Here is a 22,255-nt window from a genome sequence, read left to right on the forward strand (position 1 = left end):
GCTTAGTTGCCACATTGGGAGGCTGGAGGGAAAAATACTGTGAGGCATGCAGCATGAAATCAATCTGACTGTGCACGACTGGTAAACCCTAAGAATGTTGGGAGGCTTGTCAGAGTAATAATGAGTAATTGACTTGATTCTACTAGAATAAGATTTAAAGCAGGTTAATTAAAGAACCAAGATTAAGGCAATTAAAATTAATTACAACTTCTGTCTTCCTGATCCTTTTAAATTATATGCATATAGCGGCAGCAGCTACTGCTATTCATGAGAAGCCACGGCTGTCTTGCTGCAGAGGCTGCATTTTATATAAAATTGTAGCAATCACTATAATTGACTGCTATTAAGTCTTTCCCATTCTGCTTCTCTTTTTGGTGGACTGTGGGGGCACTGCTAATTTTGAAAAAGCTGCCCCTCCTGATTTTCAACATGGCATTGGAGGTGATGTGGCTGGGTGGACAACAGTCCTAAGAATGTTGAACTGCAATCTTCGTTTTCTCTTTTCTGTGATGTTGATGGTTTAAGAAAGGAAGTCATTGAAAAATAATCATTCTCTGTACATATTTTGTGGTGTTTTTTTGCATGTCATTTTAATTTAGCTATAATGTAACAGTAATATTTTATATTATTTTGAGCATGTCAGTGGAACTGTTATTGCTAACAATGAATAATACTGAACCACATTCCAGAATTTTTGTTTTAGCAAAGTCTGCATTATTTTGGATGTTGAAGAAAGAACCCATGTAGACGAAGGGAGGATGCACAAACTTCACACATACAGCGACCAAGCTGGCATTTAATCCCATAACTCTGGAGTTATGACTCAGCACCACATTATTTAGAAATCAGTTTACACAATTAGAAGGTCACCACAGGATTTAGTAAATATATGCTTGCACAAAATGTTCTTTTATGTGTGAATATTATTAATGACAAAACCCCCAGAGAATTAAAGACAAGGCAGTCAAGTTAAAAATGACATTTGTTTATTGATGGCTGGATGATCCATTTTGTAGGAACAACCTCAATTCCCAGAGCAGTGTACAGTAAGAGCAGAACACATATGGTCTAAAATTGCCTTGTCTCCACACCACATATTACATTCAGTAAGAACACTCTACTCGAGGATCTCTTCACTCAAGTATAGCATATTCCGGAACATTTTAAGCACGGAAAAATAAAGTGTGGGAAAGGCAAACTGTATGCGGGAAAAATGAAATCAACACGATGACAGAGTACATTAAGTTTGTTGTTTAAGTTTTAGACTAGACTATTTTTTTTATTGACAATAACTGACAGTTTCCCTGGCTTTGAAACTGTAGACTGTGAATTGATGGAAACGATAGCATACACTGTTGTGAAAGTCAAGCCAGAGGGTTTTAGATATGAATAAGTCTCTTCCACTGCACGTGATACAACTCTGATCGGGCTGGAAGATCAAACTATTGTCTTCATCAGAAAACCACTTTAAGTGACAATCAGTGATCACAATCAATTGATTGTATTAATGAATGTTAAGCTTAAACTGAAGGATGCCACTTTTTATTTAAGAGTGGAAAAGTAGATTACCAAAATCAAAGAGTGATTTTAATGAAAATTAGGGAAAACTTAAGGAATTAGGTGATCAAGGTGTTATACCAGCTTTATGTTCTGTGGCGGTGCCTGTGATTTAAATTTGAATGCTGATTCACACATCAACGATAAGAGGGAAGGAAGGCGGATTCTGTGTGAATCAGAATGTTCTTCATTCAGTGTCCAAGAGGCCCAATTTGCACAGTATTTGTAATGCTTTACACACCTTATACAGATTGTAGTTGTTTACTTCTTGAAATGCAGGGGGACCCCATTCTGTGACTTTTCAAAATATTGGTTATGTGTCATGTGATAGAGCACTCTGCGTTTTTTTGGGTAAATTCTATAACAGTAACAGTACAAGTGATTTGTTTTTTTCCCTCTGGGATGCAAAAAGTTAGATGGGGAATTCCCCAAACATAAGCAAAAAGCCAATTTATAAATAACTTCCATGTTCAGATACCAGAAATAGATGTGCAATACTGGACATATACAGCTGAGGAGGAATATCTCTGTGAGAAAATTAGAGAACAAGTAAAAATTTGACAAGAAAACAGAAGAGACTTGAATGTATGACCATGGCTAAATGAGTTATTAATTAGAAAGAGGGTTGCAAAAGAAAAAAATGCAGAATATTTACGGGATTAAAGAATCATATGGGAGACGGGCAAGAACGTAGTTTTATGAGGTAGGCTATGAAGAACATGTTTTGCAGAGCTCAAGGGACAAATTTAACAACAGAAATGCATGTGTGACACCAAACACAGACAAAGGGAAGACTAGCTAAAAGCTGAATTGCAAAATATAAAGCTGTTTCAAGAGAATTAAATATTTATAGACTAATAAACTTCTGAGGTTTGTCTTCCCGCCATTGATGAAAAGTTGAGTCCCTGTCCAACAATGTTTACATTTTTGCATATTTATTGGGATAAAATACATCTTAGTTAACTAACCAGCCTGATAGACTAAGTGGCCACCTCTGCTTTGGCAAAATTTTAGTTTATATGCTCTTTTCTAAAAAGTAAACTATCAGCCAAAAGTTCTTTTGTAAAACACTCTTAAAACAAAGACATTGAGTGTTATGACCACTGAGAAACTCCACTGAAGCAATTGGCTGCTCAGTGAGAGGTGACTAACAAGCCACACAAAGCTGGGGGAAATGAAAATGGATACCTCATTTGGCTAAAACACACCACACATCACTATGAATGTGGCAGACGGAAAACTCAGTATCTGAAGTGCTCATGTTTAGTTGTCATACTTGCAGTTTGCTTGAAGAGATTGCCAACGAATTAGATATTCTTGCATATTGTATGGCCTGATTGTTGGATTCAATCATAGCCCACCCAATGCTGCTCAGTTCTTGTAAGTTGACCCAAGTGAAATGTCGAGAGTCCCACCAATTCCTGCTTATAACTATGGCATGCTAAAGCATAATTCATTCAGCAGTCCATTTAAGCTATTTGGATTGTTTTACATGAATCACTTACTAACTCAAGGTACATTTATAACATAAAGAATGTTACTGTGACTTTTTTTTTTAATTTGCTCATATCAGGAATGATAAAAAAAAAGAAAACCCAATGTTGTCAAGATGGAGTATGGCTGGGAAAATACATGTTTTAAAGGAGCTAGTACTCCAGAATTTGGACCTAAAACTTGGAAACAGCCATTTAATGCTGTGCAGGCTTTTCTGAGATGACTGAGAAGAAAGATTTGCAAGTATTACTAAAGTGAACCAGACATGGCATAAAATTACTGATCCTATAATTATAATGGCTACAATACCTAACATTGTTTTTTTTTCTTAATGAAGTAAACAGAAAGGTAGCTGTTAAAGTGGGATATTGTGAAATCCAGCAAACCCAAAATTTAACTTTGACATTTCTGCCGACATACCGCTGATGTTTGAGCCTAGTTATCCTGAAGCCCTGAGACCCCAAACAGCAATAATTAGAGCAAAGGTGTTCAACTCAGTTCTTGCCAACCTTTTAATTAGAAGCCAATTACTGCTACTAATGCAACATCAATTTTTAGGCCTTATTACTGTTTACTCACTTGTGTTCTGAACCCTTAATTGTTTCTTCTAATCTTAAACAGCTGCATTCAGAGCCTTTAATTGCTTTTTTTTTAACAGATGCCAATTAAACAGATTCAAATAACAAGCCTCAGATGCCCATCTATTTATTAGTCCTATTTGCTGCCATTTGTTTTGCCCAAATTTTATTTCTATCAAGAATAGGGAGAGGAAAAGTGAATATATGAAAAGTTAAAATCTGAACTGGTTCACAAAAATTGTCAGAAAACGGAAGGTCTACAATATTAGAATTGTCCGATGTGGAAGAATAAGAGCATTAAATAGTCCTAGAATCACATGATGTTTCACTAGCAGAATTAATTCACTTCTACTTAAGAAAATGTGTTGAGGGAAAATCTTCAGCCACTACACACATCCCAGAACTGAATTTCATACTTTTGAATTTAGGAAACCTGCAAAGACACAGCATATCATAAGGCAAGATGGGATTTTTCTCTTTGTAGCAGAAAACAAAAGCTATTTTTGTTTAGTCATTACTTTTTTGTGAGATAACAAAGGCAAATATCATACTTTTTTCTATTTGTGTAATATTACTCCATAAAGATGAGATGTTTCTGCATGTTACCCGTATAACTGCCTGCCTATAAACATCTTAGAATAACATTGCTGTTAAAACCTTTCAAGTGGAAGAGAAGAAATACAGTAGTTTGCGATGGGCTGCTGCATTCACATTTTTATAACTGTTTTGAATGTCAAAAGTTATTGGCAATAAGGATGTCAACTGGACTGCACATAACCATCATAACATTAATAATTTAGTAAGAGACAACAGTTTGATTCCTTTTAAGGTTTTAAGGCCACCAAAGTAATCAGGAGTTATTACACAAAAACAAAACAGCTTAAATTATTAAACTTTATAAAATCTTGCCCATTTTAGCACATTACCTATACATGATTAAAATCTCTTGTTTTCACCCAAAATGAAGATCAAAATAATTTATTTGCATGACAGGAGCAATGTGCCAAAGAGGTTTTTTTTTTTTTTTTTGAAAAAAGAAAAAGAGCATAAAAATGCATTATTAAATCCCCTGTGCTGACATCTTTGTTCCCATATTGAAACATTAGTGTGTCAGTAAGACATCGGTTTTAACCCTGAGGAAGCATCTCTCATGGAGATTCAAGCCACAATAAATCCACAAGAGATTTTGCGCATGTGTACAGTATCAAAGAACTCAATTTCCACACAATATTCAAACAGAAAAAGAAAGTCCTGTCTGGAAACTTTATTTCCTAACTTTAAGTGTACCCAATTAAAGAAAAAAAATATAAAAACAGATTCAGAGCAAGGTTATACAAATGTAAAACAATACCAATTTTAAGGCCAAATCATTTATCTGAAAGTGCAGTGGGGTTGCTTTTGTAGTGTACGCAAAAAGGGACACTCAATATTTCTAAAAACAGTTGGGAGGGAAAGACACAGGATTTCAATGTCAGGAGCCACTCCAACAAGAATGAAAGGCAATAAAAAGAAATCATAATTTCTGTGTTAATTGTAGCTTCCTTGTATTCAGGAATTGCTAAAAAATAAAATCCCTGAAGAGTATGTGTGCTTCTGGGTGCAGGGTGAACCCTGTTGCTTTAAACAAAAGAAAGCCTCACACTGGCTTCTGTGGAGTAAGTGCCTTTACTGGGGCATTTCTTTCAGTGCTCCCCACTACAGAGTATACTGCTGAACATAAATAGATGTTTCAGCGAACAATATTTGACCTTACTATCAAGTAAAATGGGTAGATTGTAGGCAGATGGATTAATTCAATCCTTTGACAGGACGAGGACAAGTCTAGGACTTGAGTAGTACAGGTAAAGAGTCATTTAACTTGTTAGTATAATGCACAGCATAACTTAAACACAGTGATTGCAGATTTAAAACAAATAACATTTTAAACAATGGCCTGTCCATAATGCTGTTAAAAGATTTTTTAGAATAAAACCAAAATAAAAACAATTAAAGTCTTACTTTAGTGACTTGAGACCAGAATGTTTGGACTTCTGCAAAAAGCTTAGCATTAACAGCTTTAGCTGCTCACAGCATCTTAGTATTAGGTTGCAGTTTGTTCTCATAATTTATAATTAAATTATGTGATCCACTTAAAAACATTCTGATCACATTTTACTGTCTCTGTTATTTTTGGATATATATTTTTAGCGCAAATAATCTCTGTTAAACAGATTTCTTCTTACATTTTTAAATTAAGTTTGTAGGTTTATTTCACTTCCATGGTATTTCATGACCTGGAAGACGCAAATGAAGTTATTGTGGGCTCATAGTCTTGAGAACATTGAGAAGTGCTATGGTGACCAGTCAATATCTTAGCAAGTATTTTTGAGTAGAAATACTTGTCACCAGAGTGAACAGACTTCTCAACAATGCATCAACCCTACTGTCTTAAAGACAGAGCATATGGGCACCAGAGATGACAACCTCTGGTACTAGTTTTGATTATATAGTCATTAAGGACTTTAGTGATTTTAAGACGTAGCCACTGACTTGGCTACCATTTTTCAATTATGTGACTCATGTAGTCTTCGGTAGGCAGACGTCCTTGCTCCTCCACTTCTTCCTGGGGGAATTCTTCATTGGAACGGTGCATCCGCCGTTCTTCCCGATTCTTTATTCTCTGTTCCATGCGATCCAGCTGTCTCTTATACTGATACCGCTGTTGAAAGAGGTCTTTAGCATAGTCATACAGTTGCATGTCAAGGTCATTAAGTTCCTCAATACGTAGTATAGTGTCATTATCCACATCCACACCTGCTGCCCGTGTGCTGTTGTACTGCATGAAAGGCCGGATGAATTTCAGATTGAAGGTCCTCTCAAACAAGTACTGGGTTTTTCGTTGGAACTCTGTTAGGCCAAAAAAAGCCATGTCTTTTAGATTTTTCTTTGCACTTTCCAAAAGAATCTGGGCCCGCTTCTTTTCAGGAATAAAAGACATATTATAGCATCCCACCAAACTGAGGTCAGCCAGCATTCTCACCTGTCGATTGTTTGCAAGATTGTAGGGACAGTCCATGAACTGCTGCAAAGTGCAGCCGGACCAGTCTGTGCCTTCATAACAAGAGGGCAGCTCTTCTGGGGTAGGGGTCCGTCCATCACACATATGGAGTGAGGTCTTCCACGTGGCCCCTCGCTGGACATGCCTCCATTCACTTAAGTAACGTGAAACTGGGTCTCTCAGAAGAGTGATGTAGTAAAACTTTCTAAAAAGACAAAAAGGAAATGTGATTAGTTATTTAATTTTTGTTTGTATACACATAATAATAATACATTTTATTTGGAGGCACTTTTCTAAACACTCAAGGACACCGAACAATAGACAAAACACAGATTATAAACAAAAGTAAAATACATTACAATTGCTCTGTCTGATTTTAATTTTGTAAGAGAAAAAGCAGTCTTAAGCAAGTGTGTTTTAAGTTTAGATTTGAAAAGTGAAAATGTTTCAATATTTCTAAGCTCAGATTGTAGTGAATGCTCTGCTCCTCATAGTGGTAAGATGGACGAAGGGGACAGTCAAGTAGATGGAGGAAAAGGATCTAAGGGTTTGGGAGGGAATGGCAACATGGAGGGGGTCAGACAGATATGGAGGGGAAAGTTTGTGGATAGCCTTAAAAGTTAAAAGAATTTTGAATTGAATGCGGAACTTAACTGGAAGCCAATGAAGCTGCTACAAAATGGGAGTGATATGGTGAATAGAGGGGGTTCTAGTAATGATGCAGGCAGCTGAATTCTGGACCAGTTGAAGCTTATAAAGAGATTTGCGAGAAAGACCAAAGAAAAGGGAATTGCAATAATCCAGACGAGAAGTGGCAAGGCTATGAACAAGGATAGCGGTGGTGTAGGGAGTGAGGGAGGGGTGAATACGATTAATGTTACGCAAGTGGAAATATGCAGACCGGGAGATGTTATTGATGTGGGACTGAAAGGACAAAGTACTGTCAAGGACGACACCCAGACTCTTAACCTGTGGGGAAGGAGAGACAGAGGAATTATCAATAACAAACGAAAAATGATCAGTTTTGGATAATGTTGATTTTGTACCAATGAGGAGAACCTCAGTTTTGTCACTATTTAATTTAAAAAAATTTGAAGAAAACCAGGATTTGATTTCTGCTATGCAATCAGTAAGTGAGGAGGGTGGAAAGGAAGCAGTAGGTTTGCTAGTGAGATAGAGCTGGGTGTTATCAGCATAACAGTGTTATATTTGCGAAAGATATTACCAAGGGGAAGGAGGTAAATAATGAAAAGGAGGGGACCCTGGACAGAACCATGGGGCACACCTGAAGTAACAGCGGTGGGTTGGGATTTGAAAGGTTTAAGCTGAACAAACTGAGTGTGGCCTGAGAGGTAGGATCTAAACCAATCTAGTGTTGTGTATGTAATGCCAATCGAAGATAATTTATTGAGAAGAGTAGTGTGACAAATAGTGTCAAAAGCTGCACTCAGATCAAGGAGGATGAGAATAGTAATTAAACCAGAATTAGCTGCCATAAGGAGGTCATTAGAAATTTTTATAAGTGCTGTTTCTGTACTGTGGAGGGGATGAAAACCAAACTGGAACTGTTCATACAGATTATTCTGAGATAAAAGAAAATGAAGTCGAATAGCCACTATTTTTTCAAGAATGTTGGAAATGAAGGGTTGAATAGAAAAAGGACGGAAATTACTGAAATTAGTCGGATTGGCACCAGGTTTTTTCAGTATTGGGGTTATTGCAGCAGTTTTAAAAAATGAAGGGACAGTAGCAGTAGTGACAGAAGAGTGGATTAAATTAGAAATAAGAGGGACCAGAGAGGGGAGGCAGGCTTTGACCAGAACTGTAGGGAGGGGGTCCAGTTGACAGGTGGATGGCTTAGACTTACAGACAAGATCCGAGATTTCTGAAAAAGTAGGAAGCTGAAAAGAAGAAAATGAGTGAGCTGGTGGGTGAAATTCAAATGAGGTACTGGAGAGACTGATGAATCTTCAGGTGTTTTTCAATAAAAAAGGACATAAGAGAATTGAAAAATTAATTTGAGTAAAGGTGAGAAGGTAAAAAATCCAGGGGTTGTGTGATATTATCAAGTAGTGAAAGCAATGACTTGGTGTTGCTTTCATTGGAAGAAATAATGTGAGTATAATAGTTAGATTTAGTTTGGGCAATACAGTCCTTGTAATAAAGTATATGGTTTTTGTACATCTCTTTGTGAACAAAGGGTCCAGTTTTTTAATATAACAGTTGCTGGCCTTTGGCTTTCAAAAGCCGAAGTTCAGGCATGAACCAGGGAGCAGAAAAGAAGAAAGAAACAGATTTAGAAACAGACTAGTTTTTAATGAAACGATGGAGTTAAGAATACCATTAAATCCAGTATTATAGTGTGAGACCAATTCTTCAGGAGTGGATAAATTATGAATGTAAATAAAGGACTCAAAACTAGGAAAGAGAGTCTAAGTTAATATTCTTAATATTATGGAAAGACATGAAACAGGAAAGCTTAGGGTTGGAAAGTGCAAGTTGAATGAACATTGAATGAAATAAGAAACTGATCAGTTATGAGGAGTTCATCTGCAGTACAATCAAGCGGGTAACTCCAGAACAGCAAACCAAGTCCAAGATATGTCCTTTGGAATGAGTGGGAACATCAGTATGCTGCTGGAATCCAAAATTCTCAAGGCAGGATGTAAAGTCTCTAGTAATAGGGACATTGATATTGTAGCGATCTGGGTAAATAATAACAGGAGCACTCGCAGTTGTCAGGGCCTCTTCAGTTTTTATTTTAGTTAAATTGGTCCTATACCAAATAATGAGGCAATCTTGTTGACTCCAGAAATCCCCTCCTACCAGCCCCCACACCAGGAACCCCACTCCCACCCAAAACAAGAAAACACACCCCCCCAAGATGTGTCCACCCCTCTCAATTAGAAACCTCCCATTCCAGTCCTCCCTTTCCCTCAGACAAGGCTAGAAAGCATTGCCTGCACATTACAATATTATCCATATGTATACTGAAATCCCCCAGAAGTATTATGTTTGATGAAACAGTAGATAAGTGTGTAAAGAAAACAGTAAAGTCATTCAGAAATTCATTATTTGGTTTAGGGGGCCGGTAAACTGTTGCAATAATAGTAAGAATAGGTCCATTTAATTGACACACAAGAGATTCAAAAGAACTGAAGGCAGGAACAGACAACGGCAAGACTTTCCACTTCTCAGGATACTTTAAAGTGAGACCTTCGTCCCTGGCCAGAGCCATGGGGTTGAGAGATGTAAACAAACCCAGGGGGAGTGGATTCGTTAAGTTGGAAAAAGTCATGAGGCTGTTGCCATGTTTCGGTCAAACTTACGATCAGTGAGGAGTTTTGTGGATGAGAGGCCCTTTGCTCGTGAGTGACCGGATGTTCAGCAGACCGAAGTTGACAACAGCGTTATCGCATTTAGCAACAGTGTTAGCTGACCGGTCTAGGCTGGCTAACACACTGTGGTCAGCGACTCTGCCTAAATTACACGGAGGACATCGAGAAGTGGACCAGATGGAGTATATTATTTTTGAACTGTCAGCTTGGATACTCCGGCGAGACCCTCGGTGGATGTATCTCCGACAGGGGAGGAATACAATGTCTGGGTGGAGATACAGGTCAGTCAGCGGAGGCTCGGACAGGTGAAAGTGAAGTCGGGGTAGCTCGACAGCTGAGTATTGAAGAAGGCCTGTCGCAGGTAGGAGAGCGAGCAACAGGAAGGACCAAACAAACACAAACCAAATAAATATCCTACTGGTCAACATATTAAGTGAAGACACAAACAACTCAGATGTCTGGAGAACAAAGTCAAGTAAGTTTCAAAACAGGGATAGGCCTAAAAATAATCCATACACAGCCAGTCGAGCTAGAAATCAGTCTAGCTTTAAATGATTGAAAAATAAAACTCAACGAATAAATCTGCCTAAAATGAAAACAGCTACTTATTCCATTAGATTGTAAGTTAATGGTAAAAAAGTTAAAAAAAGAGCAGCAGCGACCAGTCATGCCAGCGTTCACTCAAACGGAAGTTGATATACATACATACATACATACACACATACACACACACATCTGATAGACGTTTGTGCAATAACAAGCTGAATAACATATTCATGTTGTTTAAGTTATTTTAGGACAATTTTTTTTTTTGAAAAAGTACATTTTGAAACAATACATTTATATGAGCAAACATTTTCCAAAATAGTACACATCATGGTATTGATGAATAAGCCCAACATATGGAAGCAAAACCTTTTTGTAATAAAGAAGTACTAGGGTGTTGTACTGTGTTAGCCATTATGAATGTAGTTAGAAGTCAAGTAAAATGACACCTTTTTATTAGCTAACTAAAGATTATAATATGTAAGCTTCCAAGGCAACTCTGGCCTTTTTTTTGGAAAGACTCACTCGTATTTTTTTTTTGTTATTCGAACTGTGGAAAACTAATTTGAAATTTATAATGCCATTCAAAGCAACCAAGTGAATGCATTGCTAGGTCATACTGTTTGTAATATTTGTTACACTGTAGACATTGTTTTTCAGTAGTACTCTTATTGTCACTTCCTCAAAATGGTTACTCATGCTTCGATATTACAGCAATAGGTACTGTATGGGTAGTGAGACTTAACCACTTGCTGTTAGACAACACAAGAGAATGACAGAAACATGGAATAAGTTACCAAGGAAACAGTAGGATTTAGGGACTTTCAAAACTCGACCTGATGGTATTGTGAAGAACTTAACACTAGAATCCCTGAAGCCTATGAAAAAACTTGTAATCCTGGCCCACCTTAAATTCCTCTGCATCTCTCCATCAGTGTCTTTTGTTTTGTAAATGTGCCGGTCAGCACAAGCAGCGAGCAGCCTGTTGTCTCATCCCCATTCTTGGCAGAGCTCAGCTCGGGGAAAAAGTTCTCCCAGCTCAAGCCAAGGCTCCTTATATGCATGTGATGTGCCTGGTGTTGTATTGGGTAAATAATACAGTATATTGTTATTTATCTACCAAGATTTAAATGAAGAGTTTGAGCATCGTGAGACAACAAAACTAACTTTCATGAAACAATGTAGCCCAGAAAATCAGCATGCTTTGAGATAATCTTTCTATATGTGGCACATTTATCCAGTGGAATATTACGGTATGCTTCATTAATTATTCTGGTAAGGCATTTATCACCAAGTTTAATGACCAAGCAATCAATCAGTCAACAACTGTTTTTTACACTATGTTTCACAACTACCACCACTTCAAGATACAGTACACCCCCAAAATTTGCAGGGGTTACGTTCCTAGAGCACCGCGAATTGTGAAAAACTGCATATTTTGAAAGTGGTTAAAAAAGTGCCTATTTTTATAGTTTAAACCCTAAATATGCCCCCAAAACACTTTAATTAAATTTCAAACTCAGCTTATTACATTACCTAAACAAGGAATGTAAAGGTAAACCCATATACTGTACTGCTATGTCTCCCACAGTGCTAGAATGTAAAATACAGATATTACCACTATATGTTCTGTAATTCATTCATTGCCAGAAGCCTTAGAATGTGCAGGGGGTTTCGGCGGCATCTTGGCGCATTAACCCATAAACTGCCACATACTTGGGGGTTAATGCATCCCCAGACACCAAATACTTTTTTGCTGCGCTTTAAGTAAACATCTCAATTCACAAAGAAAAAGTTAAATTTTAACGGAACACTGTTTTTTATGCAAAGAGCATCACAATTACTGCAACACTGATCATTTTACACACTGCCAATGAACTGTAAAAACTATTTAAAAAACTACTGGAACAATATGTACAAGGTGGACCTGACGCCATGGATGAAATTCAGTAAATCATCGAGCCAACTGTGCTTGAACTGGCTGCACTCAAGCACACAGGTAAGCACTGTTGCTTGCAGGCTAGTCTAGTGCAGCGGCTCAATCTCAGGGACAGTGAAGCTGCAGGGGGTCACGCATGGGTCACAGAATTGCACAGAAACACAGGAGATTGTAGAGACAGGAACTTTATTCAAACACTTCAAACAAATATGTATCTTTTAGAAGTAAAACAAGTTTAGTATGCAGTTAGTTTTTAAAAAATAGACAAACATCACAGGGGAGCACAACAGAAGCGGGACCCCCAACAGGAGCAGAGGATGTCTGGGGGAGGAGATAGAATCAAAGCAATCAGCTAAAAAGGACAGGTGCTGTTCAGGCTTTTAAGTATGCGTAGCGTTGCTCGAGAAACATATCACGCAACAGAGCAGCCACAAGTAACCAATGTGAAAGTAGTCTATCAGCGTTTTTTAAGAGGGGTTTTCTGAGGAGTGTCCGTGTCTTCTAGGTGTTCGTTCAGCCCCCCTGCTCAAATGGGGCTGGCAGTGGGCTTGCTGCTCAACGAATGTACGGCACAGACTGATCAGCTCCTGAGTGCTCGTAAATGGCACTGGGAAATAACTATAGCCGGTTGTGGCGGTTTAAGGGTTAAGAGGAACAAAACGGAAAACACAAGAACACTCAGCTGGAGATGCAGCACAGTCAATCAGCAGCAAGGAGAAATGAATAACGCTGTAATGGTCCGGTGCCACTAAGATTGACACCGTCGAGAAGACGGTAATTTGTTTATTTTTATGGTGGAGATTCCAGGGTCGCACCCAGCCTTAGCCCGACCCACACACACTCACAAACAGAGACAAAAACAAAACAAACTGGTAATCAAACAGCAAATAAAGAATGTAATGAAAACAAATGAAATACATGAAAACAATGATACCACCCCTGTTCCCCTTACGCCGATTACACAATAAATACAACAAAGGACAAACAAAACACACACAGTAAATCATGAAAAACAGCAACAGATGAAATGTAATGGAATGAAAATAAATAGTCCAGAGATCCGCACATTGAATGGGAATGTAAAGATAGTTCTACCGCTAGTTCCTGAAATGGTGAAGATGGGTTTACGGGTTCAAGAGCTCCTTTCTTTGCAGGATGGCCACGAATCCACTTACAGTCCTCATGTACACCGGCAGACAATCCAGTCGCCAACCACGAAATGATCCAGGACAAAACGAATAAGTACAGGTAACCCACAGAAGGCAGACAGACAGGAATTTGAAACACAAATTAAAAAAACTTTTTTTTTTTTTGCTTTTGGTCACTGGCCCCGTTTTTAAAATCTGCACTGACATCCTTTGACCCCTACAGCCCCAGCACCCTCAGCAGAAGACCAATCAGAGCCACTGCAGGTACTGCTGGGAGTTGCAGTATCAAATTCGTTTGGCTACTTTCACCATCCCAAACTGCGTTTTCCTCTACAGTTGCTTCCTGTTCGCTCTACAGTACAGTTTTGCCATGAAAAAACCATAAAAATTGCAAAGGATATTTGCGGTTTCCGCTAACAATTATTACATATGTTCTTAGGAAACTCTGAACCATGACTTCGGGGGGGTCTACTGTAAAGGTACTTTTTAAGCAGTGTCACACACGTGCGCATGGGAGGCAGCTAAAGGGCTTGAGTGGAGGCAGTTCTGAGACATGCCGGGAGGTGGCAGAGTGCACTGACTCTTTTTCTCACTTCCCTGTAGACCATTCCTGGGAGACTCCACCTGGCTCTCTTGACATCACTTCCGGGACCGAACCAATGGAAACAGACCATACCAGCTCCGGCCCCCCTGATGTCACGTCCGGGCCTGATCCAATGAGCGATGAACACATGCCCGATCCTTATGACCTAACTTCCTGTCTTCTCATTTAAAAGCCTGCCCTTTTTCCCTTTTTCCTCAGTCTTGTCTTGGACTCGTTGTATGCACTTCAGTGCTATATCTCCTTGAAAAGGACGACTTTGCAGCCAGATTTTGAGATTATACGGGTGGCTGCCCCAAACCTTTCTTTGAGTATGTCTCAACTTTGTGACAGCAGTTATACCATGCAAAGCAACACATGATAAATGGACCAGATGACGATCAGAGTCTTTATACTTGGGATTGACAATAACTGCTGGCAAAGGACAATTTAACTGTTTTTTCAAATGAAACACTCAAAACCAAGACAATGCATTGCTCCAATCTGTTTTGTTCAACAGCCTGTTTCCTGAATTATTTTAATTAAATATATTCCATTTCAAACGAAATTTCTATATTTTGCAAACTAAGGCAAAAAATAACATTATTTAAAATTAGCATATTCTGGCAGGCCATAGACTTGACAGAACTTGGAAGTGATTTGTATCTGAGGAAAGTGATGGATACAAGGTTTCCATGTCCTTCATGAAACCTTGCTTTAACTGCTGACCATGTGCGACTGCTGATAATTTGTAGAAAAGCTTTCCAGCAAGAATGTCAGTTCCTTTTAACAATGACTGTACTTCATTAAAGTCCTTCTATTGTGTTAGATAAATTCAATTTTGTTCTCATAAAAAAACAGTGAACTTGATTTTAATTAACCACAGAATATGCACTACTCCTTTTACTCTTTTTTTACATTTCCTATTTTTCATTCACTACACTCTCTTTATAGGTTGTAAATGTCAGAGTTTCTATTTTCTACAGTGTGAAAACCACATTAATTAACAATTTCTGGTCTTAATGGGAAATAGTATAAATGTATATAAAAATGGGCTCCAACCTTACTCACAAGACAAGGAACAGCCCAATGGGTGACATAATGTATGTTAAAATAGACACCCTGGTAACAGATATCTCTGCTCAAAACTCAATGCCTGACAGTGACCCCCACTCTCTGTGTAGAGTAACTGCTTCTCCAGAATGAAACTCGCCAAGTGCACAAAGGTGCAATGGGGCATTGGTAGGATGCTGGCTTTATTTTCCCAAGCCACCAGTTTTCAGCAAGTAAGTGAAATAGAGGGCAGATGTGGTTGTGCTACTTATAGCATAGGGAAAGAAGCCTAGAAGCAGCACTGGGTGCAAGGTTATAAAATCACCCTATGCCCAAAAAGTGACTTCAGAATAGACACTCACTCTGCTGTATAAATGGCAACTCTAATCTGTAATATTAGTCTTATTCGGATGGTATATTGTAGTACATGCTCAAGTGTGTGGCAGGCAGCTACTGAGGCCATATATACAGTGTGTGAGAGAGAGTTTGTGATAGTCTTTTAGAAATGCATTTTGGTGCTCTGTCGTCTACTGACTCATTGTAATGTTTGTTCTCTTTGTCTCTTGTTTTCACACTTTGTTGACCTGTTTGTAACACTTTCATTTTTACAGGCATTCCATTGTCACAAACTACAGTATTCCAGGTTGTGTAACAAAACCTCTATTTCACCTACAGGTTTCCAAGACCTTCCAAATAGGTTACGCTTACTAGTTGGTGTATAGAAGAGTGATATGATCTGAACCACAACAAACAAGGACCACCATCTGTCTAAAGTATTGGATGGGAATGAAATGGAAAGGCATACACCAAAGAAGGAACTGAGAAACGTCTTTTAGGTATGCCATACAGATTCAATACCTTCTAATAAGATTCCCTGTCAGACAACAGGAATACAATTTCCCACATTCTCTTGATTGATTAGCAAGTGTCATTCTGTAATTCGGTATTCATCTGATTTAATAAACCCCAACCTGGTTGCTCAGTGGAAAGTTGTTTTTTCCAAAGTCAGTACTTGTTATGCAGTTGCAGTGAAAAAAAATATTTCAGTAAGTCACAGTCCCCTCATGGTAACTGTTCGTCTCTGTCTTATCCGTAAGTGAATAATCAACTGTTTCTTTAAGTTTAAAAATTTTAACTTGACAACTACCTAGGCTTTAAATAAATGTCATTTAGAATAAATATTTTAGCTCTGCTGGTTAGATTTGATGAATATTTCAAACATTTGTAATTATACAGTATATTTGCTTATGGCATATTATTTTAAAGACATGTGGTTAGAGTTGCTGCTTCACAACTTCAGAATCCCCAGTTTCGGTACCAGAATGTATGTGATCTGTGAGGAGCAGTCATGCTCCTGGTGTCTGTGACAGTCTTATGCCCGCTACTCCAGCACTCATTCCACATCCCAAATGCACAAACTACAACATTAATTGGTAAGTCTGAACAGCCTTGTTGTGAGTGTGCCCTACGACGGACTGATCCAGAATGGCTTCTTGTCTTAAGTGCAATACTGTGGTACTTGTGACCCAAATTAAGCAGATTATAAAATGGATGGATGAATAATATGTACCAAAAATTAAAATCGCATGGACAACTGTTTTTTTTATATAGAACACCTGAAAACTTCACCTAACTTATTACTCAAAATGAAAGCATTAGATTCATAGCATATACAGAAGTATTTTGAAATTGAGGCAAACTTTTAATCATTACTCAGTTAATTGCTTGAATAAATACATTACTTAATACAATGGCAGAAGCGTTAGGATCCCCCACTGGCGTAAATTTTAAGAGGCATGCATTTAAAAGAGAAGCAGACAAGACCTTTTGATTGAGAACTACATGTGGAGACACATTTATTTAAAAGGAAGTAAAGCAAACTCAATTTCCATTTTGCATTGATTTTGTTCTGTGCTGCTTCAATATGCCCTAATTCTCAGAAGTCTAAATTAAACACAAAAGGTATAATTAATGGAGGATGGATGTAAGTAAGATGTCTACATTCATATTATTATTTCATGGTGTTGACAGTTTCCAATTTAATCAAGATAAACTAAACTTTACAAACCAGATTTTTAATGATGGAAAATAAAACCCTACAGAGGGCAGAATCACATCCCATGACTTCACCCTAATTGATGTTCTTACCCGAATTATGCTTACACAGAGTTTGTCTGGATTTTTTACTCTCTCTGATTTTAATAATAATTCTAAAAGTTTTTATTTATATAGCACCTTTTCCATGCTCAAGTACTTCACAGTCCCAGAAAGAACAGCAGGGTATATGCAACACTGAATACAAATATTTTCTGCATAGAACACTAAGTACAGATAAATACAGGATAATAGATTAAAAGACATTAAACCAGAGTAAAATACAAAATTCAATACTAAAAGAAAAGCCTGAACAAATAAAATAATTTGTGATGCAACACACACACAAATTATCATGAACATCTGGACAGAGAGGTAAACTGGAAAAAGGACCAGAATGTCAAATTAAATTAAACGCTTTCCTGAACAGATGAGTTTTAACTTGATTTTTAAAAGAATACATTGAGTCAGCTGATCTAATTAATTCACGGAGGTCATTCCAAAGTCTGGGTGCTACATAGTTGAAGGCCCTGTCACCCACAGTGTGTAGATTACTGTGGGGCACAAGAAGATTGCCAGAATCAGAGGACCTTAGAGGGTGAGCAGGAGTAAAGTGATGGAGAAGGCCACTGATGTAGTCTGGTGCAAGGCAATTTAAAGCTTTGTAGGTTAATAATAGAATTTTATATTCAATCCTGTAAGACACATGGAGCCAGTGAAGGTGAAGCAGGATGGATGTTATGTGCTCGCTGTTGCTAGTTCGTATATGGACTCTTGCAACAAAGTTTTGAATCCACTAGAACTGTGTTAGAAGTAGCACAGTAGCACCTGCGAGCAGGAAGTTAAAATAAACAATGTGGGATGTGATAAAAGGATGGGCAAGTTTCTCAGCATTTGAAAAGGAGAGGAATGAGCAAACACTGGAAAGTGGTTTATATGGCTGGAATAAGAAAGGGAGGAATTGAAAATGACACCAAGATTCCTAGCATTAGAAGAAGGTCTAATGAGATCATAGTTAAGAGTGATTGAAAAGGAGCTAATTTTCTGAAGTTCTGCTTTAATGACAGTTCAGTTTTGTTACAGTTTAAAGAGTTATGCTGCATCTAGGCTTCAATTTCACTGAGAAAGCTCAGATGAAGTTTCACTTTTAACACTAAAGTTGAGTTGAGTATTATCTACATAAAAATAACACAGTCCAAAGCTATGAATAATATGGCCAAGGGGATGCATATAGGTACAGAAGAGCAGAGAATGGAGCTCTGAGGAACTTTGTGTGTGACTAGACTAACAAACTCTTGCCTATCAGTCAGATATACAGTAACTTAAACCACTTGAGGGCAGTGCCAGAAATTCCCAGGATGTTTTCCATTCTAGACAGTAGGATGTTATGTTTGACAAATCTTTATTAAATCATTGATTATCTTCAATATGATCAATTAAACTAACCTATCTTAAACAAAAGCAATAGCTTGTATTACTACGGACAATACTGCTTTCAAACTGCTTTATGCATTGAATGAATTTGTTCTTTCCTAAACAAAAACAATATAACTATCCAACTACAGTCTTGTCTCTTTAGTGTTAGACCCTAGTGTTACTCAGGCTGCGAAAACCATGCTAAAAGCATTAGTCCCAAGTGTCACTCGGGCAACTTTACAGATGCATCTTGCGTAAGTGTTAGAACCAAGAATTACTTTGGCTGTAAAAGTGCTGCAATTCTTTGGAGAAATGTAGGATCTGCACTATACCAACAATGAAGACTTTGATGAGAATACCATCCAGCACCCAAAATGAAGAAAATCTGGGAGATATAACAGGCGATTGTACTAAAATTTTGGACCATTTACACACTTACTTACACCATGCTAATCAATGCTCATATTTTATATAGCGTGTTTCCATAGTGAAAACTACCCTAAAGGTACTTTGACAGGCATAATAGAGTTGTTTCCATATTTCTGTGGGAAAGGCAGGTTTGGTAAAATGAATAAGGAGGACTGAACCTGCACTCTGGTGCACTGGGCTATATTATCTTAAACATTCAGCTCACATGGCTCATAAGTTATGTTTACATGCATTTCTCTAATCTCTCCCAGCTTTTTCTGCTGTTTGCTGTAATTACTGTAAATACCTTTAGTGAAGGCCTCTAGCGTTTATAGATCCTGGAAGCAGCAATGTTTAAATTTCTTTTAACCAAATATTTTCAATTAAAGGTTAATGGATAACTTTTATTGCCCCTCACACTTTTAACTAAATTATCAGCTGATTTCTAAAACATCTAATGATGGTGCTAAATGGAGTAAAGGTTTGGTTTATGTTCAGGTATATTACCAGGGTTGTGTTGTAGAAAGGCTCATAAGTGAGGTCATTTTGAAAGGCTGTAAATGAATTTGAGTTATTGCCAAGTCAACTGTCAGTATTACCCAGAGACTTGATATCTAAATTATCATCTTGCAGTCTTGGTCTACTTTACAGAGTGTCTTGTACAATATTGTCTAATAAAGACATTACTCTTTGACAGTTTTTACATACTATATACATTTACATTTCTGACCACGATGTCAGCATCAATGAAAATCTCATGGCTTATAAGGGCAGAATGTCAAAGATATAGTACGTGTCAAGAAGAGCAAGATTTGGCATAAAGCTTTACGAGCTTTGTGTATCTAAAATGGTTTACATTTGGATTTTAGTTCTGTACACAGGGAAAGAGGCAATGTTTGATCCGAAATACAATCAGCATGATGTTGCTACGTCATCTGTGCCGACATAGATGCTCTGCTGCATCAAGGTTACTGTGTAACCATGGACAATTTTTATAGTTTGCTGGAGATATTTGACATCTTGCTGCAAAGAAAGGCTGATGCATATGGAACAGTGTGTCCTAATCATTGTGGCAAACCTGAAGACTTTGGCGAAGCTAAATAACAGTGAGGTGTGCTATTAGCTTGGTAAAAAGGTAAAATGCTTGCACTGAAATAGGACAAGAAAGAAGTTTGTCTTCTTAGCACCATACATAATGCAGCTATATTCATTGTACTGGCGAAAGGCAACAAGCAGGTTATGAAGCCCTGTGCTGTGATCGACCACAACAGCACGATGGATGGCATAGATCGTGTGGATCAAGAATTGACTTTCTATCCCCGTTATGCAGAGGCAACAAAAGAAATATTACAAAAATATATTTCATCATCTGGTGAAACTGCATTAGGAATACATTTGTGTTATACAAATGCTGGCAAAAATTGTACCTCAATACAAACTTTGTATGCTAGGATGCTACACTGCTATCTTCTCAGAAATTCCTCAATCGCAAGATATTGATATTGGCTTTGCAGCCTAACTGTCCGTCTTACACACCTCATGGGGACAATGGAACCTAGCTGCTCACCGTTCCCCTGATCCCACTTCTTATGCCAGTGTAGTCGCCTAACCATAATGACTAAAAACCCTATCAGATACATATTTAGAAGTTTTCTTCAGTCTCTTCTTTGCTATTTAAATGCCTAATCTATACATATTTTCAATCTACTTAATGACTTCCCTTCTCCGGGTGATAGCTTAGCACAACTTGAGCTATAACAGTGCCAATTGTGCATAAAACCTGAACCATGATTATGATTTGCTTTTTCCTAAATGTAATTATTTGTGTAATTGTTAGTGCTTTTGAATTGTTGTCCAGCAATATAGAAGTCCAAACAATATATACTGATTTTCCCAGATGTTATAGCAATCCCCGGGGGGTATTTGTTGGTTGTTGGTTATAGTTTCTCTTACACAAAACTGTTCAATAAACTGAAATAATTTAATTATTTGGAAATGATTTCTGATTTTTTTTTATAAATGAAACACAGTTATTTCTGTTTTATAGAAAAATATTAATATGTTTGACGGAAATACAATAATTTGCAAATAACATGCAGTTAATCTCAATTAAGAATTTCATTTCATTTGATTAATTGCAATTAAAGTTTTTAGTTGACTAGTCACCTTACTTGGAGGTTTTTTGGGGTCACAGAATTAAGTTCTGACCTTGTTTCTTCCATTTTGTGCAGCAATTACTGCGCTTTTACTATTCACCATCACTATTAAGTTCACTTTCTCTGTGTGGTTGCTGTATTTGATCATTTATCGTGTTATAAGACCCTTTCTTGGCTTTGAGTTTGATTTTTGCTTTCCTTTAAAATTTTGATGATAAATAGGGCAGACTCCAGTAATAATTTTTTGATGTTTTTCTTGATGTTGCTTCTCCAACTCCACCCCCATCATTCTCAGTTAGTTTCTTTTTGGCAAATGATAACAATTGCTTGTGGCCATGTTACTAAAGGTCTATCACCTTTTTTCCTGGATCCAGGTTACCTTGGCTCATTATGGCTCAAACTACAGTACATGCTTTGTTTTCATCCACTGAGTAGGAGTGGCATTTCCATAGCTCTAATTGTGAGCTGTACAACAGGGGTGACATAGACATAAAAAATATCTGTGGCTGCAACTAGGATTATTTGCTACTTGAATCTCTTAAGGTTTTGAAATTATAATCTTTTAATGCTATACTGCAGAGATACAGAAGCCTCTAAGTAGTCCTTGGCAGTCCCACGGGATGCCTGCTATCAGTGAGAACTCTTGGCTTTTCCTAGAATATTTTATTTAGTATGTAACATTGTGTCACCAGGAAAAATAACTAACTGATATGTGAAGATGTCAATTAAATACCAGGTGGCTGGAACCATAGAGAGTGGTGACACTGCAGTGAACATTTATTTTTTACCGAATGACATGTTTCTTTCACAATAATATTCTTCAAATACATTGGAATATGAATAAGCAAAAACATAAATTATGTGTCAACAAATGTGGTAGCTTTCCGAGGATATACCATAGGGAAATGATT

The 22,255-nt window shown here is 37.6% G+C and overlaps 1 protein-coding gene across 3 annotated transcripts in view; it reads right to left on the reverse strand.

The window, feature by feature from the left end:
* Window positions 1-969: 969 nt before the first annotated feature.
* The window catches only part of hs6st1a (heparan sulfate 6-O-sulfotransferase 1a), a 757,672-nt gene continuing 736,386 nt past the window's right edge, over window positions 970-22,255 (reverse strand). For 2 of the 3 annotated variants that reach the window (XM_039764316.1, XM_039764307.1), the window contains one exon: window positions 970-6,871. In XM_039764316.1, coding sequence (XP_039620250.1) covers window positions 6,163-6,871 — 709 coding nt within the window. In that variant the 3' untranslated portion in view covers window positions 970-6,162. The remainder of the gene's footprint in view (window positions 6,872-22,255) is intronic. The other variant, XR_005634998.1, reaches the window with a different exon arrangement.

The sequence above is a fragment of the Polypterus senegalus genome, chromosome 1, assembly GCF_016835505.1.
Source record: "Polypterus senegalus isolate Bchr_013 chromosome 1, ASM1683550v1, whole genome shotgun sequence".
Taxonomy (NCBI): domain Eukaryota; kingdom Metazoa; phylum Chordata; class Cladistia; order Polypteriformes; family Polypteridae; genus Polypterus; species Polypterus senegalus.